General features: G+C 43.8%; 2 protein-coding genes across 7 annotated transcripts in view; one reads left to right on the forward strand and one right to left on the reverse strand.

The window, feature by feature from the left end:
• The window catches only part of TTC19 (tetratricopeptide repeat domain 19), a 31,455-nt gene extending 30,734 nt beyond the window's left edge, over window positions 1-721 (reverse strand). The window contains 2 exon segments of the mRNA XM_033181772.1: window positions 54-404; window positions 407-721. Coding sequence (XP_033037663.1) covers window positions 54-404; window positions 407-686 — 631 coding nt within the window. The 5' untranslated portion in view covers window positions 687-721.
• On the forward strand, window positions 396-22,037 carry ZSWIM7 (zinc finger SWIM-type containing 7). Of its 6 annotated transcripts, none has more exons than XM_033181780.1 (7): window positions 429-566; window positions 2,716-2,878; window positions 6,667-6,688; window positions 13,107-13,209; window positions 19,857-19,961; window positions 21,604-21,723; window positions 21,854-22,037. In XM_033181780.1, the coding sequence occupies exons 2-6, from the start codon at window positions 2,728-2,730 to the stop codon at window positions 21,718-21,720; spliced, it is 498 nt and encodes a 165-aa protein (XP_033037671.1). In that variant the 5' UTR covers window positions 429-566; window positions 2,716-2,727; the 3' UTR covers window positions 21,721-21,723; window positions 21,854-22,037. The 6 variants fall into 6 exon arrangements, 4 of the variants coding, with proteins under 4 accessions (XP_033037671.1, XP_033037674.1, XP_033037672.1 ...); XM_033181781.1 differs by having other exon boundaries at window positions 440-566; window positions 2,695-2,878; XM_033181782.1 differs by lacking the exon at window positions 429-566 and adding an exon at window positions 567-582.
• Window positions 22,038-22,330: the final 293 nt, after the last annotated feature.

A 22,330-nucleotide genomic window follows, 5' to 3' on the forward strand; every position in this document is an offset into this window, starting at 1 on the left:
GGCCCGCGCCCCTGTCCCCGCCCGGTCGGCCCCGCCCGGCCCGCGCCCCTCACCTGCCAGCAGCGGCAGCAGGCCTGGGCCCCGGCCGTGCGGCGCGACTCGGGATGGCGGCACCTGCACCTCGGGCCCCGGGCCTCCTGCCAGCCCAGGGAGCAGGCTCGCGGAGCAGCCCCGGCACCGCCGCCCCGCGGCCCGCAGGAGGCCTCTGCCCAGACTCCGGCTGAGGAGCCGGTACATGCTCCCGCCGCGTCCTCTGCGCACTGCAGGCCAGGCGCGATCCTGGCCCCCGCCCCAGCGGCGAGTGCCCTCTGGATTGGCCGGGCCCTGACGACTGAGCAGGACATCCTTGCGTCCGCACGCGCGATGACGCGTGTCGACGTCACTCTGTCTAGCCCTGCCCCGGCGGGCGTAGGGATTCTCCGCGGGTAGGCGCCGTCAGCTGGAGCGTCGCGGCGGTCGACCAGTCGTGGAGGGCGTGTCGTGCGGCACGATGGCCGCAGTGTTGCCAGCGGTCGTGGAGGAGCTCCTGAGCGAGATGGCCGCGGCGGTGCAGGAGAACGCGCGAAGTACGGGACTGAGGTCGTGTGTGGCTGCGCCGTGGGCGCGAGCCCGGCATCCGGGCACCGCGGGGCCGGGAGGCAGGAGGCGGGGCGTCCGGGCCTGGCCTTGCCTTGCCTTTTTTCCATGTGGTTTTCTAAACCTCTTGTTCGTAAAAAAGCAACCAAAAAAAAGCGAAATTGGAACAAGTAAAAGTCAAATCGATTCAGGAAATATTTAGGGTACAGCGCAGTTGCAGGAGCCCCTCCATCGGATCGAGTAGGCCAGTGGGGACCGAAGTGCTGAGAGCTGGCTGGGTCCCTGGGAGGGGTTCCCCCCCAGGGGTGGAAGGGACTGGAGCCTACAGTGAGTGATAGAAACGTGGAGTTCTGGATTATTTTAGACGAAACTTTGAATTATTAAACTTCTTTTTCTCAAATTCTGATGTTAACATTAAAGTTAATGCTTTCATACACTTTAAAAAGTAGGCCCGGCGCGGTGGCTCACGCCTGTAGTCCCAGTACTTTGGGAGGCTGAGGCAGGTGGATCACCTGAGGTCAGCAGTTCGAGACCAGCCTGGCCAGCATGGTGAAACCTCGTCTCTACTAAAAATACAAAAAATTAGCTGGGCGTGGTGGCGGGCGCCTGTAATTCCAGCTACTCAGGCGGCTGAGGCAGGAGAATCGCTTGAACGCGGGAGGCGGAGGTTTCTGTGAGCCGAGATCGCGCCATTGCACTCCAGCCTGGGCAAGGAGCGAAACTCCGTCTCAAAAAAAAAAAAAAAAAAGCATCTTGAGAGCCACAAATCCTAAATGCATATGCAATCATTGGAGTAAATTTGGGTAGTGTGAAAGCACCATTTTTTTTCTGACCAGCAGAGGATGCTCTTTGGCTATGCTCGCCAAAATCACTTGAGAAGGGTTGAACTCAAGATGTGTTCAGAGTATGCTAGGATAAGATCAAATCAAATTTGATCTAATCAAAATGCATTGACTAATGAACTACTCTTACAATGTAAAAATGGCCACCTTATAAATAACAGCCATATTAGGCCCCAAAACTGCCACTGCTTATTCAATGTGGATGTCTTTTGTTTTAAAAGTACTGTACTGCATTTTTGAAAGGGTTTATCTTGAGTTACTGTTTTTAAGGAACTGAGAAAAATAAGCCAACTTTTGTTTTCTCATCTCAGTCAAAATTAAGGAGACTTAAGTATATGTGCTTGAAAGATTAGTGCAGCCAGGTATTCAAACATGCTTGATTCCAAAAAAGATGGGAAAAAAGCCAACTGATGTTAGCTTATACAGTTGTTCTGTGCTCTCAGATTTGATGGCCTGAGGGTTTGGAATACTGTCACTTTAAACAATCATCACCAGAACTGTTCTACTGTTCTGTGTCTGAATAGATTAATCCATACATTGACAGGAGTTTGGTTTTTTTTTTGGTTGTTGTTAGGCAGAGTGTTGCTCTGTCTCCCAGGCTGAAGTGCAATGGCACCATTTTGGCTCACCACAACCTCCACTTCCTGAATTCAAGCGATTCTCCTGCCTCAGCCTCCCAAGTAGCTGGGACTACAGGTGCATGCCACCACACCCAGCTAATTTGTGTATTTTTAGTAGAGACAGGATTTCACCATATTGGCCAGCCTGGTCTTGAACTCCTGACTTTATGATCCACCCACCTCAGCCTCCCAAAATGCTGGCATTACAGGCGGGAGCCACCATGCCCAGCCAGTTTTGGGTTTTTTCCCTCCCGCAAGAAGGTTCACAAGACACACTGACAGTCCTGAAGGGGGCATAATCATTGCCCCTGACACCCATGGTTCAGACACAGGGACCAATGCTGTTGATTCATGTTTATTTTCAGCAGCCCTGTTTTCTGTCTTTTCAAAAATCTTTGTTCTATTAATGTATAGTTATACACCCTTCCTAACTCCCATTCTTCAGTGGTAATTTTTTTAGATCAAGATTCCAAATTTATACTTGTATGATGATATATAAACTAGTCACAGTGGAACCATGAAGGAAGCTATGATTACTTTTTGTTTTCTTTGTAACTTTTGGATTTCCCTGGAGTTATAACTGTCTTGGTTTTGTTTATTTACTTGTTCTGTTTTTTACATATTTATTCCTACTTTAACCTCACATCCTTTACTAGTGTTCTCAATCTCCCCTCAAGATGTTCGGATGAATGAAGTGTGCTATCAGTTACACCTTCCTGAAGACATCTCTAGAGCCTTCTGACTTGCTTAATATGGACTGGCTAATCTCTTGGCTGTTTCCTGAGATCTCTCTTCACCATTATTATCTGGGAATTCTCTGTATCTATGTTGGGTGTTATGGTTAGTATATCCTACAGTTTTCTTTTCCTTGGTTTACTACCTTTTTTTTTTTTTTTTGAGACAGTCTCACTGTCACCAAGGCTGATGTGCAATAGCATGATCAAAGCTCACTGTACCTTAGACCTTCTAGCATCAGATGATCCTCCCACCTCAGCCTCCCAAGTATCTGGGACTGCAGGTGTACAATAACACGGCTGGCTAGTTTTTTGTATTTTTTTGTAGAGACAGGGTCTCACCATGTTGCCTAGGCTAGACTCGAACTCTGGGGCTCAAGAGATCCACCTACCTTGGTTTCCCAAAGTGCCAGGATTACCGCACCCGGCCCATGTAAATTTTTTTTTTTCTGAGACACGGTCTTGCTCTGTTACTCAGGCTGGAGTGCAGTGGCACAATCATAGCTCACTGCTCCCTCAACTTCCCCAGCTGAAGAGCTCCTCTTGTCTCAGGCTCCTGAATAACTGGTACCACAGGTGTGTACCACCATGCCCAGCTAATTTTTGTATTTTTTGTAGAGACAGGGTTTCACTGTGTTGCCCAGGCTTACTACCTTATTTTATGGCACACATACTCTGCCAGCTTCCTGAAGAGGGGGGTATGAGATGTACTTTTTGAGGCTTTCTTTTCTATTTTTTGAGACCGGGTCTCGCTCTGTTCGGCAGCCTACAGTACAGTGGCGCAATCACACCTAACGCCCAGCTGATCATTTTATTTTCTGTAGAGACGGGGTCTTCCTATGTTGCCCAGGCTAGTCTGGAACTCCTGGGCTCAAGCGATCCTTCTGCCTTGGGCTCCCAAAGTGCTGGGATTATAGTTGTGAGCCCCCACACCGGCCCCTTTTTGAGGCTTTTTATGTCTAAAAAAGTTGTGGGGTTTTTTTTTGAGACGGAGTTTCACTCTTGTCACCTAGGTTGGAGTGCAATGGCGCGATCTCGGCTCACCACAACCTCCGCCTCCTGGTTCAAGGGATTCTCCTGCCTCAGTCTCGAGTAGCTGGGATTACAGGCATGCGCCACCATGCCCGGCTAATAGTTTTTGTATTCTTAGTAGAGATACTAAATGTTGGTCAGGCTGATCTTGAACTCCCAACCTCAGGTGATCTGCCCACCTCCGCCTCCCAAAGTCCTGGGATTACAGGCGTGAACCATCTCTCCCAGCTGAAAAAGTTCTTTTTCTACCCTCACACTTAAGTGATTGTCTGTCTAGGTATTGAATTATTTGTTGGAAATATTTCTTCAGACATCTGAAAATATTATTCTACCTCCTGGCTTCTAGTGTTACTCCTGATTTTTGTATGTGACCTTTATTTTCTCTGGAAGTTTGAATGATCTTTTCTTTATAACCAGTGTTCTGAATCTTCTGATAAAGTTTGTTTTTTTCGCTTCACAGTGTGGGCACACCGTGGGCCCTTTCAAGCTAGAAATTCATGTCCTTCAGCTGTGGGGAATTTTGAATTATTTGACTGATGAGTTCCCTCCATCTGTTTTCTCTGTTCTTTCCAGTATTTGTGTAATTAAGTTACTGGATGTCGTCTGTTGTCCTTCTGGTTGACTTACTGTGGCTTCTGTGTTTCTTTTATATATTCTCTACTTCCTAGGAACTTGTCTTCAGCTTTATCTTCCAGATTTTCTGTTGGATTCCTGCTGTCTTTTTTTTTTTTTTTTTTTTTAAGAGATGGGGTCTTGCCAGGCACAGTGGCTCATGCCTGTAATCCCAGCATTTTGGGAGGCCAAGGCTGGCAGATCACCTGAGGACGGGAGTTCGAGACCAGCCTGACCAACATGACGAAACCCCGTCTTTACTAAAAATACAAAATTAGCCGGGCGCGGTGGTACATGCCTATAATCCCAGCTACTCTGTAGGCTGAGGCAGGAGAATCGCTTGAACCTAGGAGGTGGAGGTTGCGGTGAACCAAGATTGTGTCGTCGCACTCCAGCCTGGGCAACAAGAGCGAAACTCCATCTCAAAAAAAAAAAAAAGAGAGAGAGACGGGGTCTTACTGTATTGCCCAGGCTGGCCCCAGACTCTTGGTTTCAAGCAATCTTACTGCCTCAGCTTCCCAAGTAGCTGAAAGTACAGGGACGTACCATGTATTTTTAATTTATAACTTCTTTTCAGAAGATTTATTTGTTCTTATTGTGTCTTCTGCCTGTTTTTGTGCCTGTTTTCTGATTGCATTAACTTTTTTCTAATGATAAAATATTAATAGATGTTTAAAATTTTCTCCTTTCTGCAGTTTTTCCTCTAACTTTCTTCTGTTTGTTTTATTCTGTTTCGTTTTTCCTTTGTTGTCTGGTAATCCTTGGCTGTCTAGTCATATTTCAGAGTGGAAGACTAAAAAGCTTCTTGGAAGCTCTGGGTGGTAGAGGGGCATATGGAATATGAACGTCATTATAGTTGTTCTCACTAGACAATTTAGTTGGGGAAACCATTTCAGTGTCATTCCCACTTCTCTTGGGATATACCCAGGGAAGACTTCCAGTCTCCTGGCTGGAGGGCGAAGGCCTGATTGCTTGTGTTATGGGAGCCATGTTAGGGAAGAGAGCAGGAGATCCTGTTTTCAGTGTGACACCTTGACTTTCACTGTACTTAGTATTTTTCCCTAGTGCAGATAGCCTATGTTTGAACCTCTCCGGAAGATAAACCTAGTCTTTTGCCAGAATGAGGGAAAGGCAGTCACCTAAAGCTGTGGAGGGTACTGGGGTGCCACTACTTCTCAAACGTACTTGAAAAGAGTCTTATTTTCATATCCCTGCTTCATCCCCAGTGAAGCTATTTGGTGCCAATTTGTTAGGGTTTGGGGAAGGGGAGAGGTGGATTTTGCAGTGTAACTCAGGCTGGTGCTTGACTCTCCCCATTGCTAGCCTAGGATTCAGTTTTCTTAGGTCTTATAAATCATTTTCTACTCTTCTCTCAGCTTCCAGTGTATCATAGCTGTTGTTTCTCCCTGTCCTTCTTACCCTTTGGAATTCATGCTTTTATTTTATTTTATTTTATTTTTTTTTGAGACAGAGTCTCGCTCTGTCGCCCAGGCTGGAGTGCAGTGGCTGGATCTCAGCTCACTGCAAGCTCTGCCTCCCGGGTTCACGCCATTCTCCTGCCTCAGCCTCCCGAGTAGCTGGGACTACAGGCGCCCGCCACCTCGCCCGGCTAGTTTTTTGTATTTTTTAGTAGAGACGGGGTTTCACCGTGTTAGCCAGGATGGTCTTGATCTCCTGACCTCGTGATCCGCCCGTCTCGGCCTCCCAAAGTGCTGGGATTACAGGCTTGAGCCACTGCGCCCGGCCCGGAATTCATGCTTTTAAAAAGAAATCTGGCCGGGCGCAGTGGCTCACGTCTGTAATCCCAGCACTTTGGGAGGCCAAGGCGGGCGGATCACTTGAGGTCAGGTATTTGAGACCAGCGTGGCCAGCATGGTGACACCCCATATCTACTAAAAATACCAAAAAAAATTAGCTGGGCATGGTAGTGCATGCCTGTAGTCCCAGCTACCTGGGAGGCTGAGGCAGGAGAATGGCTTAAACCCAGGAGGCAGAGGTTGCAGTGAACCAAGATTGCACCATTGCACTCCAGCCTGGGCAACAGAACAAGGCTCCATCTCAAAAGAAGAAAAAAGAAATCCTTTTATTATGGTTTTAGTGGGGTTTGGAGAAGGAGTAAAACCAGATGCATAGGTTCAGTTGACCATCACACACAGAAGTGTTTGTAGTTATAGTTTTTTTTTTAAGATTTTTATGTCAATGGTCACTGGCTTAATATGATTAACGTTTTTTTCCATTCTCATTTTACAGTTCCTGATGAATATCTGTTATCGTAAGTACATATACTGTTGTGTTTGATTATTGTTTTAACCATTAATGTTAAAATCCTTTCAACATCAACTCTTGATTTTTAAAAATATTCTTGGCCGGATGCAGTGGCTCACGCCTGTAATCCCAGCACTTTGGGAGGCTGAGGCAGGTGGATCACAAAGTTAAAAGATCAAGACCATCCTGGCCAACAGATTGAAACCCCTCTCTACTGAAAATACAAAAAAGTAGCCGGGTGTAGTAGCAGGTGCCTGTAGTCCCAGCTCCTCGGGAGGCTGAGGCAGCAGAATCACTTGAACCTGGGAGGTGGAGGTTGCAGTGAGCCAAGATCACGCCACTGCACTCCAGCCTGGGGACAGAGTGAGACTCCGTCTCATAAATAAATAAATAAATGAAAGATAAATAAAAATATTCTTACTACCAGGCACTGTGACTCACACATGTAATCCCAGCACTTTGGGAGGCAAAGGCAGGAGGACTGTTTGAGCCCAGGAGTTCGAGACCAGCTTGAGCAAAATAGGGAGACCCCCCATCTCTACAAAAAAAATTTTAAAAATAGAATAAAAGTCTGGGCACCATGGCTCACACCTGCAATCCCAGCACTTTGAGAGAGTGAGGTGGGTGGATCACTTAAGGTCAGGAGTTCAGCCTGACCAACATGGTGAAACCCTGTCTCTACTAAAAATACAAAAGTAGCGGGACATGGTGGCACACACCTGTAATCTCAGCTACTTGGGAGGCTGAGGCAGGAGAATTGCTTGAACCCGGGAGGTGGTGGTTGCATATCTCACTGCGATTATGCCATTGCACTCCAGCCTAAGTAACAAGAGCAAAACTCCATCTAAAAATAAATAAATAAATAAAAATAAAAAATACTCTTATAAACTAGGAATAATATTTTCTTGACATGATTCTTAAAAATTTGTCTCAATTGAATAGCCAACATGATATCCAGTATTGTCCTATTTGCCACTCTTATTTAACATTGTTTTAAAAATTGTGGCTGTTGGCCAGGTGCAGTGGCTCACGCCTGTAATCCCAGCACTTTGGGAGGCTGAGGGGGGCAGATCACCTGAGGTCGGGAGTACGAGACCAGCCTGACTAACATGGAGAAACCCTGTCACTATTACAAATACAAAATTAGCCAAGCATGGTGGTGCATGCCTGTAATCCCAGTTACTGTGTAGGCTGAGGCAGGAGAATTGCTTGAACACAGGAGGTGGAGGTTGCCGTGAGCCAAGATCGCTCCATTGCAGTCCAGTCTGGGCAAAAAAAAAAAAAATTGTAGCTATTTAACACATGAAAAAGAAATTAGAAATGTACCTGTCTGCAAGGAAAGACAATTACCATTTATTTGCAGATGATACGACTACTTAAATGAGAATAAAATAGAGTGGTCAGTTAGTTCAAAATTGCAGAGATCAAAAAAGTGACAGCTACCTAGGTATAAGTGATACTTAATTGCTGATATACACTTATATTTAAAAGTCCTGGCCAGGTGCAATGGCTCATGCCTGTAATCCCAATGCTTTGGGAGGCTGAGGCGGGTGGATCACCTGAGGTCAGGAGTTTGAGACCAGCCTGACCAACATGGTGAAACCCCATCTCTACTAAAAATACAAAAACAAGCCAGGCATGGTGACAAGCACATGTAATCCTGGCTACTCTGGAGGCTGAGGCAGGAGAATCGCTTGAACCCAGGAGACGGAGGTTGCAGTGGGCTGAGATCGTGCCATTGCACTGTAGCCTGGGTGACAGAGGCAAGACTGTCTCAAAAAAAAAAAAAAAAAAAAAAAAACCGTTCTAGGAGGATTGTTTGAACCCAGAAGTTCGAGGCTGCAGTGAGCTATGATTGTGGCACTACAGTCCAGCCTGGGTGATGTGAGACCTCATCTCTAAAAAAATAAAAGTTCTGAAGAATATATACCAAGCTCTACCACTGTTTTTTCTTCGGGGCAAGGAAGGAGGTAGACTGGAGGGAAGGGCCATAACCTTTACTGTATTTCTTAAATTTTTAATAAGAATTAAATGTTACTGGAAAAAAATGTACTACTTTAAAAACAACAGGGCAAAGAATAAAAGATGCAAATAACCAAATACTTTGGGAGGAAAAAGATAAATCTTACTAGTGACCACAAAAATACAAATTAACGTAACTTTTCATCTAGAAAATTAGTGACCACAGAAAAGAAGTTGACAGAAATATGGAGAAAGGGATCATTTATAACAGGAATGTAAATTGCAGGGTAACAGGCAATAAAAACTTTAAAACATACATATTCTTTGACCCAGAAATTCCACATAGAAGAACATATACCCAGGAATTAATTATAGATGTGCGTAAAGATTTTATAGTGAGGATATTCTTAGTGTGATGAATATCCAGTATTGTTTGTGATAGCAATAAAACCTAGAAACAATAATTCATGGAGTTTGAGGAGAATAAAAATGATTCATCTTTACAGTAGAATTACTTGTAGCCATTCAAAGTGATATGGAAAAATCTTTAATGCATTCAAGAGATGTTCACAGTAGGTATTAAAGTGGACAGAGCAGGTTAAAAAAATTCTTTTTTTTTTGTTTCAGAGTCTCGCTCTGTCGCCCAGGCTGGAGTACAGTGGCGCCATTTCAGCTCACTGCAGCCTCTGCCTCCCAGGTTTCAGCAATTCTCCTGCCTCAGCCTCCTGGGTAGCTGGGACTACAGGTGGCGCACACTGAGACAGGCGGATGACGAGGTCAGGAGTTCCGCCCGCCTCGGCCTCCCGAGGTACTGGGGTTACAGGCATGAGCCACCACACCTGGCCTTAAAAAATCCTTAAAGGTAACTGCCATGATTGGTTGGTAAGGTTCCCAACAAACTATTTCATTGTGTTTTGTATTTTGTTATTTTGTAGACTAAATCTTCATATGTTTAATATAAAAATTCAAAGCGCTGTTTTCTATTTCCCCCAATAATTTGTTGTATATGTGGCTGGTTTGTTGAAAAATGAAGTAAGAAGTTGAACATTTTAATTTTGAAGACTTATTACTAGGTTTGTCTTACTCTGTGTTAAGTCATATAAGTTCTTTAAAACATTAACTTTTCAGTTTGAGTTTAACTCTGCCATTTTATTTTCTAGTTTATAAAAATAACCCACACTTCGGCCAGGTGCGGTAGCTCATGCCTGTAATCCCAGCATTTTGGGTGGCCAAGGAGGGAGGATCACAAGGTCAGGAGTTCGAGATCAGCATGGCCAATATGGTGAAACTGCATCTCTACTAAAAATACAAAAATTAGCCGGTCATGGTGGCGTACGCCTGTAATCCCAGCTACTCAGGAGGCTGAGGCAGGAGAATCGCTTGAATTTGGGAGGTGGAGGTTGCAGTGAGCCAAAGTCGTGCCACTGCACTCTAGCCTGGGCAACAGAGTGAGACTCCAACTCAAAAATAATAATAATAATAACCCACACTTATAAAAAACTTTTATTGGAAAATAAAACCTATAAAAAGCATCAATAATCATACCACCCAGTAATAATCACTTTTAAATGTTTTTATTTTTAAACAAAAAATTTAAAACATACATATTATTTGACCCAGAATATGTATGTTTTAAAATTTTTGTATTTTTAGTAGAGATGGGGTTTCACCATATTGGCCAGGCTGATCTCGAACTCCTGACCTTGTGATCCTCCCTCCTTGGCCACCCAAAGTGCTGGGATTATAGGCATGAGCTACTGCACCTGGCCTAAGTGTGGGTTATTTTTATAAACTAGATAAACTTAAATTTTGGTTTTACTGCCTTTTATAAACTTAAATTTTGGTTTACTGCCTTTTCCAAAAATTAAATTTTGGCCAGGCGTGGTGCATCACGCCTGTAATAACAGTACTTTGGCAGGCTGAAGCTTGAGGATCACTTGGGGCCAAGAGTTTGAGATCAGCTTAGGCAGCACAGGGAGACTGTCTCTACAAAATCAAAAAATTAGCTGGGTGTGGTGGTGTATACCTGTAGTCCCGGCTGCTAGGGAGGCTGAGGTGGTGGGAGGATCACTTGAGCCCAGGGGGTTCAGGCTGCAGTGAGCCATGACTGCACCACTGGAATCCAGTCTGCCTGGATGACAGAGAGAGACCTTGTCTCAAAAAACAAAACAAAACAAAACAAAAAAGTCCGGACATGGTGGCTCACGCCTGTAACCCCAGTACTTTGGGAGGCCTAGGCGTCAGGAGTTTGAGACATGGCAAAAGCCCATCTCTACTAAAAAAAATACAAAAATTACCTGGGCATGGTGACCTGCACCTGTAATCCCAGCTATTCGGGAGGCTGGGGCAGGAGAATCTCTTGAACCCAGGAGGCGGAAGTTGCAGTGAGACAAGATTGTGCCACTGCTCTCCAGCCTGGACAACAGAGTGAGACTCCATCTCAAGAAAAAAATAATAATAATAAACTTTTAATTTTCACATAATTGTAGCTTTCCTTTAAGAAAGTTAACAATGCTTGAGAGTTCCTAAAATAGAATTTTGTTTCCAGTCTTTCTCACTTAATATAAGAATTTTCTCACATATAAAAATTTTTTCCTGTGTATCATTTAACAGTTGGAGAGCCTTATTACTAATCCAAAAAGTACACATTTAATATCTTCAGATGGACAAACATAAAAAAGCCTGATAATACTGGTGTTAGTGGGGATATGGAGAAAATAGAAGTCTGGTTTTTCTGTCTGTTTTTTTTGTTTGTTTGTTTTTTGAGACGGAATCTTGCTCTGTCACCTGGGCTAGAGTGCACTGGTGCGATCTCGGCTCACTGCAACCTCCGCCTCCCGGGTTCAAGTGATTCCCCTGCCTCAACCTCCTGAGTAGCTGGGACTACAGGCATGTGCCACCACGCCTGGCTAATATTTTGTATTTTTAGTAGAGACGGGGTTTCACCATGTTAGCCAGGATGGTCTCGATTTCCTGACCTCTGGTGATCTGTCCGCCTCAGCCTCCCAAAGTGCTAGGATTACAGGCACGAGCCACCGCGCCCGGCCTGAGAAAATAGAAGTCTTATGCAGCGCTGGTGGGAGTGCTGTTTTCACTTTTTTATGTGTTTTAGTTTTTTTTCTTTTTCTTTAAAGATGGGGTGTCACTACATGCTCATGCTGGTCTTGAACTCCTGGACTCAAGCGATCCTCTTGCCTCAGCCTTCCAAAATGCTGGGATTACAGGCATGAGCCACCACACCTGGCCCTGTTTCCACTTTGGAGAGCTATTGGCAATATCTATTAAAGTTGAAAAATGAACATATCCTTTAGTTACATAAACTAAAGGAGGATTTTCAGAGATATATGCCAAGGGATACGTATGGGGATAATTGAGTATTATTTATAATAGTATAAAATGGACACAGAATGTCCATACATAGGGTACTTAAATAAAATTCAGTGTGTACATATAATGGAATATTATTCAAAGGTAAAGTAAAAACATGTTTGTCAAACATGCCTCATTTTCAAAAATGCATTGAGTAGAAAAATGCAAGTTGCCAAAAGAAGTCTATGCTATTTTATATTTTCTTTTATTTTTCATGAGCTATTTCAGGAACAGCAAAAAGAAGCCTACAATATATCTTTTATGTTTTAAAACAATATCATATATGTATATGCATACATGTATGCACATGTGTTTATTATGTATGTGTGCATACATATGTTTTACGTGTAATATTTAATATGAACACATTAACAGGAAGGAAACCAACAAATGCATGTGGTTGCCTGGGGGATAAGGGGAAGGTAGGAAGAAGTACAGGAAGCACTACAAAGAAGTATAAAGAGGGCTTCTTTAGCACTAACAGTGTATTTCCTGTATTAAAAATATAATACAGGCTGGCCACTGTGACTCACACCTGTAATCCCAGCACTTTGGGAGGCCAAGGCGGGCAGATCACCTGAGGTCTGGAGTTTGAGAGCAGCCTGACCAACGTGGAGAAACCCCGTCTCTACTAAAAATACAAAATTAGCCAGGCGTGGTGGCACATGCCTGCAATCCCAGCTACTTGGGAGGCTAAGGCAGGAAAATCGCTTGAACCCAGGAGGCGGAGGTTGCGGTGAGCTGAGATTGCGCCATTGCACTCCAGCCCGGGCAGCAAGAGTGAAACTCTATCTCAAAAAAAAACCATATATATGTATGTATTTATGTAGATGTAGATATTATATATGTATAATATGTATGTAAAATATATACACACACATATATAAAATACAAGAAGATCTGAAGTAAGTACAGAAGATATTAACATTAATTCTGGGGAGTGAATGGGTCCATGGGTTTTGCTGTATTATTTTCCTTTTTTCAAAATTAAAATGAATTTTTAAAAAACGCTAAGGCTAGTGATCCTTTGGGTCAAGTTACTGAGGTAACTTTGAGAATCAGGCCTTCTAATCTGAAGCGTTTTTATTTCACAGGCTGAAGTTTCTCTTTGGCTCATCAGCCACCCAGGCCTTGGACCTAGTTGATCGACAGTCCATCACCTTAATCTCATCACCCAGTGGAAGGCATGTTTACCAGGTAGAAGTCCACAGATGGGGGTGATCCCTACAGAAACCCCTTAAGACAAAATGTTTTCTTCATCTCTGTAGAAGCTGGTGACTAGCTTTAAATATTTCCTGGACTGTTAAAAAGCTTTTGCCCCAACTTGGTAAAATTAACAAATTGATAATTTTTAAAAATTTTTGTTTACTTTTAACTGACAGAAATTGTCTATATTCATGGCATATAACGTGATGTTTTGATATATGGATACCTTATAGAATAACTGAATCAAGCTAAATAACGTATCTAATACCTTACATACTTATTTTTTTGTGGTGAGATCACTTAAAATCCACTATCTTAGCAATCTTCAAATTTACAGTACTTCAGTCTTTTATTTCTTTGTTTTTATAGAGACAGGGTCTCACTCTGTTGCCCAGGCTGGTCTCAAACTCCTAGGCTCAAGCGATTCTCCCACCTTGGCCTCTCAAAGTATTGGGATTACAGACATGAGCACCATCCCCGCCAATACTTTGTTATTAAATATATTCACCATGTTGTACCATAGATACCCTGAACTTATTTCTCCTAACTGAAATTTTATACCCTTTGACTAATATCTTCCCCTTCCTCCCCTACCCCAAGGCCCCTGGTAACCACTATTTCTTCTTCTATGAATTCAACTTTTTTGTTGTTGTTTTAAATAAAGACAGGGTCTTGCTGTATTGCCCAAGCTGGTCTTGAACTCCTGGCCTCAAGCAGTTCTCCCCTCTCCGCCTCCCAAAATGCTGGGATCACAGGCATGAGCCACTGCACCCAGCCTATGAGTTCAACTTTTTTTAGATTCCACATATAAGTGAGATCATGTGGTATTTATCATTCTATACCTAGCTTATTTCACTTAGCATAGTTTCACTTAACAAAATCCTCCAGACATTTTTGTAAGTAAAATAAGATGGCTGGGTGTGGTGGCTCACGCCTGTAATCCCAGCACTTTGGAAGGCCAAGGCAAGTGGATCACCTGAGGTCAGGAGTTCAAGACCATCCTGGCTAACATGGTGAAACCTCCTTTCTACTAAAAATACAAAAAATCAGCTGGGTGTGGTGGCACACACCTGCAATCCCAGCTACTTGGGAGGCTGAGAGGAGAATGGCTTGAACCTGGGAGGCAGAGGTTGCAGTGAGCCGAGATCGTGCCACTGTACTCCAGCTTGCACAACAAGAGTGAAACTCCGTCTCAAAACAATAATAATAATAAGATAAATACCTACTAACTGTACCTAATAGCACTGTGTAGAAGTCTGCTTACCTGGCATGGTGGCTCACGCCTGTAATCTCAGCCCTCTATTGACCTGGGCAACATAGTAAGACCCATCTCTGCAAAAACCCAGCAAGTTTATTTCTTTTGCAGGAAACGGAAATGCAGAAAAGTAAAGTAACAGTCACATCTGGCTACCCCACACTGCCTGTCTTATGAGACATGAATAAAGACTATATACACAGGGAGCCAGACTCCAAACACCTGACCCTTCTCCCTGAACCACCCAACCCCAGTTTAGCTATATGAGACACAGTGGTAAGTGCAGCTGCGATTGAAGGAAGGAAATCATGAATGAAATGAAAATATTGGCAGTGGTGTCCAAAATTTTGTGTCTGTCTTGGAAGCCATGTGTCTTGTGTCTGTCTAAAAGCCATCAGCTCTTGTATGTAATCCAGGCCTTACTGAGACCAGAAAAGGGTAAATTTTTCAGAGTTTGAATTCTGGTTTATTTACAGTTATCTTCTCAGAGCTGAGACCATATTGGTTAACTCTCACTGAAAGATCGTGTGAGTGGTCTTAGGGAGTGAATGGCTTGAGCAAAGCCTGCTTGGGCAGATAGATGCCTTTGCTGAGTGAATTAACTTGCCCTTCCTCACACAGATCTGGTAAAATCTTCATGCATTTCTGCATTAAGGAAAATATGGTAATTAGTGTTGGTTGCTGCGTTTAAAACTTTTGGATGGACAGGCGCGGTGGCTTACACCTGTAATCCCAGCACTTTGGGAGGGCGAGGCAGGTAGATCACCTGAGGTCAGGAGTTTAAAACCAGCTTGCCAACATGGTGAAACCCCGTGTCTACTAAAAATACAAAAATTAACTGGGTGTGGTGGCGGGCACCTGTAATTCCAGCTACTCGGGAGGTTGAGGCAGGAGAATCACTTGAACTTGGGAGAAGGAGGTTGCAGTGAGCCAAGATCTCACCATTGCACTCCAGCCTGGGTGACAAGAGCAGAACTCCATCTCAAAAAAAAAAAAAAAAAAACTTTTGGATGGTATTGCCTACTCAAGAGACTGCCTATTAGATGAATTTTCTCATGGAGAACTTAGAGATTAATAATCAAAGTCACTGAACTTGCAGTTTGTACCTGAGGAGGTGTGTCTGTCCTCTTTCCTGGTGTTTTTATTTTTGGTTTTTAGGTAGCTAAAATACCCGAAATTAGAGGGACCTTCAGGTTTTTCACTTTGCTTTAGTTTGGGATATATGCACAACACTTGACCTGGGCAAGCAGACTTTTGTTTGAAATATTTTAATTACTGTTGACTTTTTGTTCTTCCCATTGGTCCACAGTAACTTGTTTAAGTCATTTGTTTAGTTTTTGTCGTTCACATCTGGTATATATTATATTGCTTTATTAATTATAAAATGCTAACTTCCAAGAATTGTGACTGTCATCTTGGACTTTGAATTAAATGAAGCTGCAGAAATCTTATACACCCTCAAATTAACCTTAATGGTTGCACTGTATGGTAATGTAGTAAGAATTTGGCTGAATTCAGGAGTTCTATGAGATTATAAAAGTTGAGTCACATACCGCCTCAATGCCCAGCTAGTTATCTTTTCATAGGTCAATCTTCATCCCGTAGGTCAACTCTAATATTACTGTTCTCCAGATGTAATGTGAAAAAATTCTAAAGTCATTGTTATGTTGCTGACACCTGAGTTGTTTTCTATACTTTTTTTTTTTTTTTGAGGCGGAGTCTTGCTCTGTTGCCCAGGCTGAAATGCAATGGCATGGTTGGCTCACGGCAACCTCTGCCTCCTGGGTTCAAGCAATTCTCCTGCCTCAGCCTCCTGAGTAGCTGGGCTTACAGGTGTGCGCTACCATGCCTGGCTGATTTTTATATTTTTAGTAGAGACGGAGTTTCACCATGTTGGCCAGGCTGGTCTGGAACTCCTGACCTCAGATGATCCACCACCTTTGCTTTCCAAAGTGTTGGGATTACAGGCCTGAGCCTCCATGCCTGGCCACTTTTTATACTTTTTTGGTTCACTTAAGAAGGGGGATATTTCAATCAGGAGAGGCTAAGTTATGCTGTGGTAACAATGACCCCAAATCTGAAAGGCTTACAAAAACAAAGTTTTAGATCTCATTCATGCTGTGTATCCACCAGGAGTCAGTTGTAGCTCTATTCCAAAACAGCTTCATGCAGGGATCCCAGTGAGTGAAGCAGCCCATATCTGGAACACTGTGATCTCAAAGAGAAAAAGGAAAACTTGGTACACAATTTTTAACATTTTTCTGCTTGGCTACTCAGATTTTACTAAAGCAGGTCACATGGCCAGCCTGTATTCAACAGGACAGGAATGTATAATCCTGTTTTCAGAGAGAAGCACCAAACACAAGGAACAACAGAGACACTGTGGAGTGTCCTAAGAGGCTTGGAGCAGTCATAAAACTGTACCCATGAATGGATGACCTCGTACGTGGGTCACCTCTCCTGGTGACCTAACTGAAACCACAGTAGAACCATAGTAGAAACCACCTCCAAGTGAGGTTCCTACAAGTTCAGTCAGCCATGGTCTGAGTATCCTCTTTCCAGCATGTTCCTTTTTTAAAAAGCTTTCTCCTTCTGGGGATAAACATTCCAGACTATAAGCAGGAAAACTAGGAGCAATTCCTGTAAGAGGAAGTTGTTTTTTCACTGAAGGGTGAAGGAATTGAATTATGTTATCCTTAAGGTCAATTTCCAGTTCTAAATGTTTCTAACTCAGATTTTGCCTGATTATAGGGTTCATTAGTTGTCTACTGCTAGATAAGCAAAAAGCAAATTCAAAATTTAACCTCTTTTAGTGTTCATTGCTTTAGGCAGTTGAACTTTTTTTTTTTTTTTGAGACGGAGTCTCGCTCTGTCGCCCAGGCTAGAGTGCAGTGGCGCGATCTCTGCTCACTACAAGCTCCGCCTCCCGAGTTCACATCATTCTCCTGCCTCAGCCTCCCGAGTAGCTGGGATTACAGGCGCCCACCACCACGCCCGGCTAATTTTTTTTGTATTTTAGTAGAGATGGGGTTTCACCGTGTTAGCCAGGATGGTCTCGATCTCCTGACCTCGTGATCCGCCCGTCTTGGCCTCCCAAAGTGCTGGGATTACAGGCTTGAGCCACGGCGCCCGGCCTAGGTGTGCTTTTTCAACACCTAATTTGTAACTGGGCGGAAATTTTTTTTTTTGAGACAGAGTCTTGCACTGTTGCCCAGGCTGGAGTACAGTGATGCAATCTTGGCCCACTGCAGCCTCCGCCTCCTGGGTTCAAGCGATTCTCCTGCCTCAGCCTCCTGAGTAGCTGAGATTACAGGCACCTGCCACCACGCTCAGCCAGTTTTCATATTTTTAGTAGAGACGGGATTTCACTGTATTGACCAGGCTGGTCTTGAACTCCTGAGCTCATGATCCTCCCACTTCGGCCTCCCAAAGTGCTGAAATTACAGACGTAAGGCACTGTGCCTGGCCTGAACTGAAATCTTGAATGTGTTTAGTAGGTATCTTCTTACCCAATCATTGGCCATATCTGGTAACCTAAAAACTCCGAAGGAATTCTGACTGCGTCAAAAAACCATACTGAGGCTGGCTGTGGTAGCTCATGCCTGTAATCCCAGTGCTTTGGGAGGCCAAGGTGGGAGGATCACTTAAGCCCAGCAGTTCAAGTCCAGCCTGGACAACATAGCAAGACCCCATCTCTACAAAAAATGTTTAAAATTAGCATAGTGTGGTGGTACACACCAGTACTCCTGCCTATACTCAGGACACTGAGGTGGGAGGATCACTTTAGCCGAGAAATTCAAGATTGCAATGAGCTATGATCACGCCACTGTACTCCAGCCTGGATGACAGAACAAGACCCTGTCTCCAAAAAATAAAAATTAAAAAAAAATGTTAATAAAAGCTGTAGTGGGATAACTGCATTATATGAACCGCTGAAAATGCGACAAAAGCGCAGCACTGGAACCTGCAGTTTGTTCTTGCAGTCAGACCACACCTGTAGCTTCATTCTCTGTGGGTAAGAAAGGTTAAAGAATCCTAGGAGTGCTAACATTGTAATTCAAAAAAAATTTGAAAGTCCTTGTTTTTTCATTTAGATTGCCATCTGAGAGCCTAAAAGTGCTTTGAAGGCCGTGTGGCAAATTCCTAAGTGGCAATTCATTATAAAATCACCCTCAGGACATTTCTGCTTCCCTCAGATACTAATAAGAATCTTATGCCTCCACAGTTGGGAAGTTAACTCTAGGAATGAAGACCTCAACAAAAAGTTTTTGACTGGCTGCTGGTAGAGAGACTTAAAGGATTTCTCCAACAAATTTGTGCAATCATACTACAGATGTATCTTGTTTTTCCTGTACCTTTCCTTTTTGTCCCTCTTGACCGCCACCAAGACTGTTAGACTGCGCCTCTTCCCAGCCCTAGTTATGTATCAGGGTCCTCCTTCCATCCTGCTAGATGAGTAGGCAGATCTGGGCCTGCCTCTTTTCCCGAGACCTCCATCCTTAACAGCTGAGTCATTCCGTTCACAAGGGTCTTTGTTTTATTTATTCTCTCTGCTCTCTTGTTCCCAAATGCTTTTCAAAAGCCTCTTCCCAGTTTCTTCTTTTCTTCTGTGACCTATTTTTATTTTAAAGACGGGGTCTTTGTCACCCAGGCTGCAGTGCAGTGGTGCAATCACAGCTCACTGCAGCCTTGACCTCCCAGGCTCAAGCAGTCCTCCCCTCTCAGCCTCCCAAGTAGCTGGGACTACTGGCATGTGCCACTACACCTGAATTAAAAAAAAAATTTTTTTTTAATAGAGACGAGGTCTCACCATGTTGCCCAGGCTGGTCTTGAACTCTGGGTCTCAAGTGATCCTCCCACCTTGACCTCCCAAAGTGCTGAGATTACAGGCTTGAGCCACCACACCTGGCCTGAGAACTGTCTTACTCCTGCCCTGCTACTGATGCTTTGCCTGTTTTTACTCTCTCTTTAGGTATGTAGGAAGCTTTAGAAATTTACACACCTGCTGTGAAATACCAAAGGTTAAGAACCCCCACAATAAAATGTAGATGAGAGATTGCCCCTCCACTTCCTTCTTACAGTCAGCCCATAGAGTGGGCCCCATGAACGACTAGGCGTCGGAAGAGAATGGTCTATGTGGTTGGTTGAACTAATCTGAAACTCTTCAGTTCCTTTATATGAAGTCCTAAAGGTGAGAGGTGAGGAAGGGAGAGTCTGCACGCTGGAGGAAGAGAAGTTGTTTCCTCTTTGATGTAAAACATAACTGCAGTTCTTCTCAGTGCAATTTGCAGAGCAACTCTAAGTCTACATAGATAAAAAGGGAAAGAGGTGGTTTTTCCAGCACATCTTCTGAGGTCTGATCCCATCTATCCTTTCTTTGTAGGTACTTGGAAGTTCTGGTAAAACATACACATGTTTGGCTTCTTGTCATTACTGTTCATGTCCTGCATTTGCCTTCTCAGTGCTACGGAAGAGTGACAGCATCCTGGTGAGGATGGGGAAGGCTCTTCCCACTGTAGTTGAACGTAGAGAGAAATTGGCCTTACTTTGTGGTTTTAACTGTTCTACAAAATGGGAATCTTACTACATGTTGAAACAAATGGTAGCTTTTTGTCCTTGACTTCAGTTAGTCATCTCTTAGGGATTTAGCCTCTCAGAATGCAATGTCACTTTTAAAACTACATCAATTTCCTGAATTTTTATTTAAAAGATCATGAGTGAAGCTTTGAGAAGGAAAAAAAGGGGAATTAGATGGCCCCATAAAAATATGAACTGAAATTCGATGTTGGCAACTTTGCATATCCTACCTTCAGCCATGTCGTATATCTTTGCACTACTTGTAAGACAGCCTGACACCACACTTGACCTTCACATGGGGCATGAGTACCTTCACCTATTCCTTTAAGCCTTTGCCAATTTCATCAGACTTCAGACCATGAAGCAGAAACGGGACATAATCATACACACCTTATTCCAAAGGGAAAAACGCTACCTTCCTGAAAGCAGGCAGCTATTTTTTAAGTCTTGCCAAAGAAGCAAATAATGGTGTCCACTCCATTCTTCCCTTCTTTTACACTGTTAACTTCTTAAACATCTTGGGACCTGGCTGGCAAGTTGGGTATACCATTGTACAAGAGGCCACATTCATAACTGATGTGCCGGAAGTTTATCTCAACTGCAAGAGACAGGATTGAACCAGGGCCCCTTCAAGATCTAAAGCTGTGTACTTTGACATCAGCTGCAACATAATCATCTCCCCAGAAGCATGTACGGGCCAATATATGCAAGAGTTTCGCCACTGCTCCCCGCCCCTCAACCCCAGAAGTATAACACAGTAGCTAAGAGAGTAGCCTAGAGACTCTGATGATCATGTGGGTACAATACCTGTCTTCCTAGGGAGCTGTCAGATTTCAGTGAGGTAATCTGTGAGAAGCACTTCACAGCATAGTGCCTCAAGGAATGTTAACCATTGCTGTGACAGCTTTCTGAAGGCAAGGAAGAAATATCACTTAGGACTAAAGTGAGGAGCGCAGCTAGTCTTGGTTTTCACCATGGGTTACATACCTCGTGCCTGATGGATCTAAGCCGTTTTGCAAAGCAGCAGGCAAAGTAAGTCTGTCTTTATCCACTCTGATTTCTAAAGAGAATACACCTGTCTCATCATCTTTATCTGCAGTTTTCATTTATTTATTTTTTGAGACGGAGTCTGGCTCTGTTGCCCAGGCTGTAGTGCAGTGGCGTGATCTCGGCTCACTGCAACCTCCACCTCCTGGGTTGAAGCGATTCTCATGCCTCAGCCTCCTGAGTATCTGGAATTACAGGCGTGCACCACCACACCCAGCTAATTTTTGTATTTTTAGTGGAGGTGGGGTTTTGCCACATCAGCCCGGCTGGTCTTGAACTCCTGACCTCAAGTGATCCGCATGCCTCAGCCTCCCAAAGTGCTGGGATGACAGGCATGAGCCACCATGCCCGGCCTGTCCGCACTTTTTAGATAATCAGTTAGAGACCCTGTAATCTGTGTGCTCTAGTCTTTTCCTGCCAAATAAGATGGTAATGAGAAATCTTGGTTAGACTGGCCAGCCCCGGCCCTGCCTATTTCTAATAGGTGTGTGTGTTTTATATTCCAGTGCAAGCATCTCTTGGCAGTTTACCTTAGTCAGGTTATGAGGACTTGTCAGCAGCTAAGTGTCTCCGACAAGCAGTTGACTGACATATTATTGATGGAGAAGAAACAAGAAGCATAAAAGGTACAGATTGAGCATCCTTCTTTCAAAATAGAATCCTGTCAAGAAATGCATTTAAAATGTCATGATTCAGAAGGAAAAGAGGTGAAATAGATCTTCAGACACTTCATGTTACTGTCCCTTTTCCCTCCAGGACTGCAGGAGGTGCTATGGGTTGGAGCCGTGGGCTGTGGAGGGTTTGCGTATGATTAGAAGCCCTGTACAGTCTTCTCAAGAAAAACTCTGAGCCAGTCTTTGAGGTGCTTGGGTAAAAAATGTCCCTGGATGGAATCAAGATTTTAAATTCAAATAAAGCCTAATATCATGTTGTGTCCACATTATTTAGCCTTTTTTTTTTTTAAGACGGAGTCTTACTCTGCTGCCCAGGCTGGAGTGCAGTGGCATGATCTCAGCTCACTGCAAGCTCCGCCTCCCAGGTTCATGCCATTCTCCTGCCTCAGCCTCCCGAGTAGCTGGGACTACAGGTGCCCACCACCGCGCCCGGCTAATTTTTTGTATACACACAGTTAAATTATTTTACTTAGTAAAATTTTCACACTTTGGGTTCCAAGAACTTAACAAAACTTCAACTTTGGAGAGAAGCAAAATTCCCTACCTAGCTCTAGAAGGC

Source organism: Trachypithecus francoisi, unplaced genomic scaffold, assembly GCF_009764315.1.
Source record: "Trachypithecus francoisi isolate TF-2019V2 unplaced genomic scaffold, Tfra_2.0 Lachesis_group20, whole genome shotgun sequence".
In the NCBI taxonomy this organism is placed as follows: Eukaryota; Metazoa; Chordata; class Mammalia; order Primates; family Cercopithecidae; genus Trachypithecus; species Trachypithecus francoisi.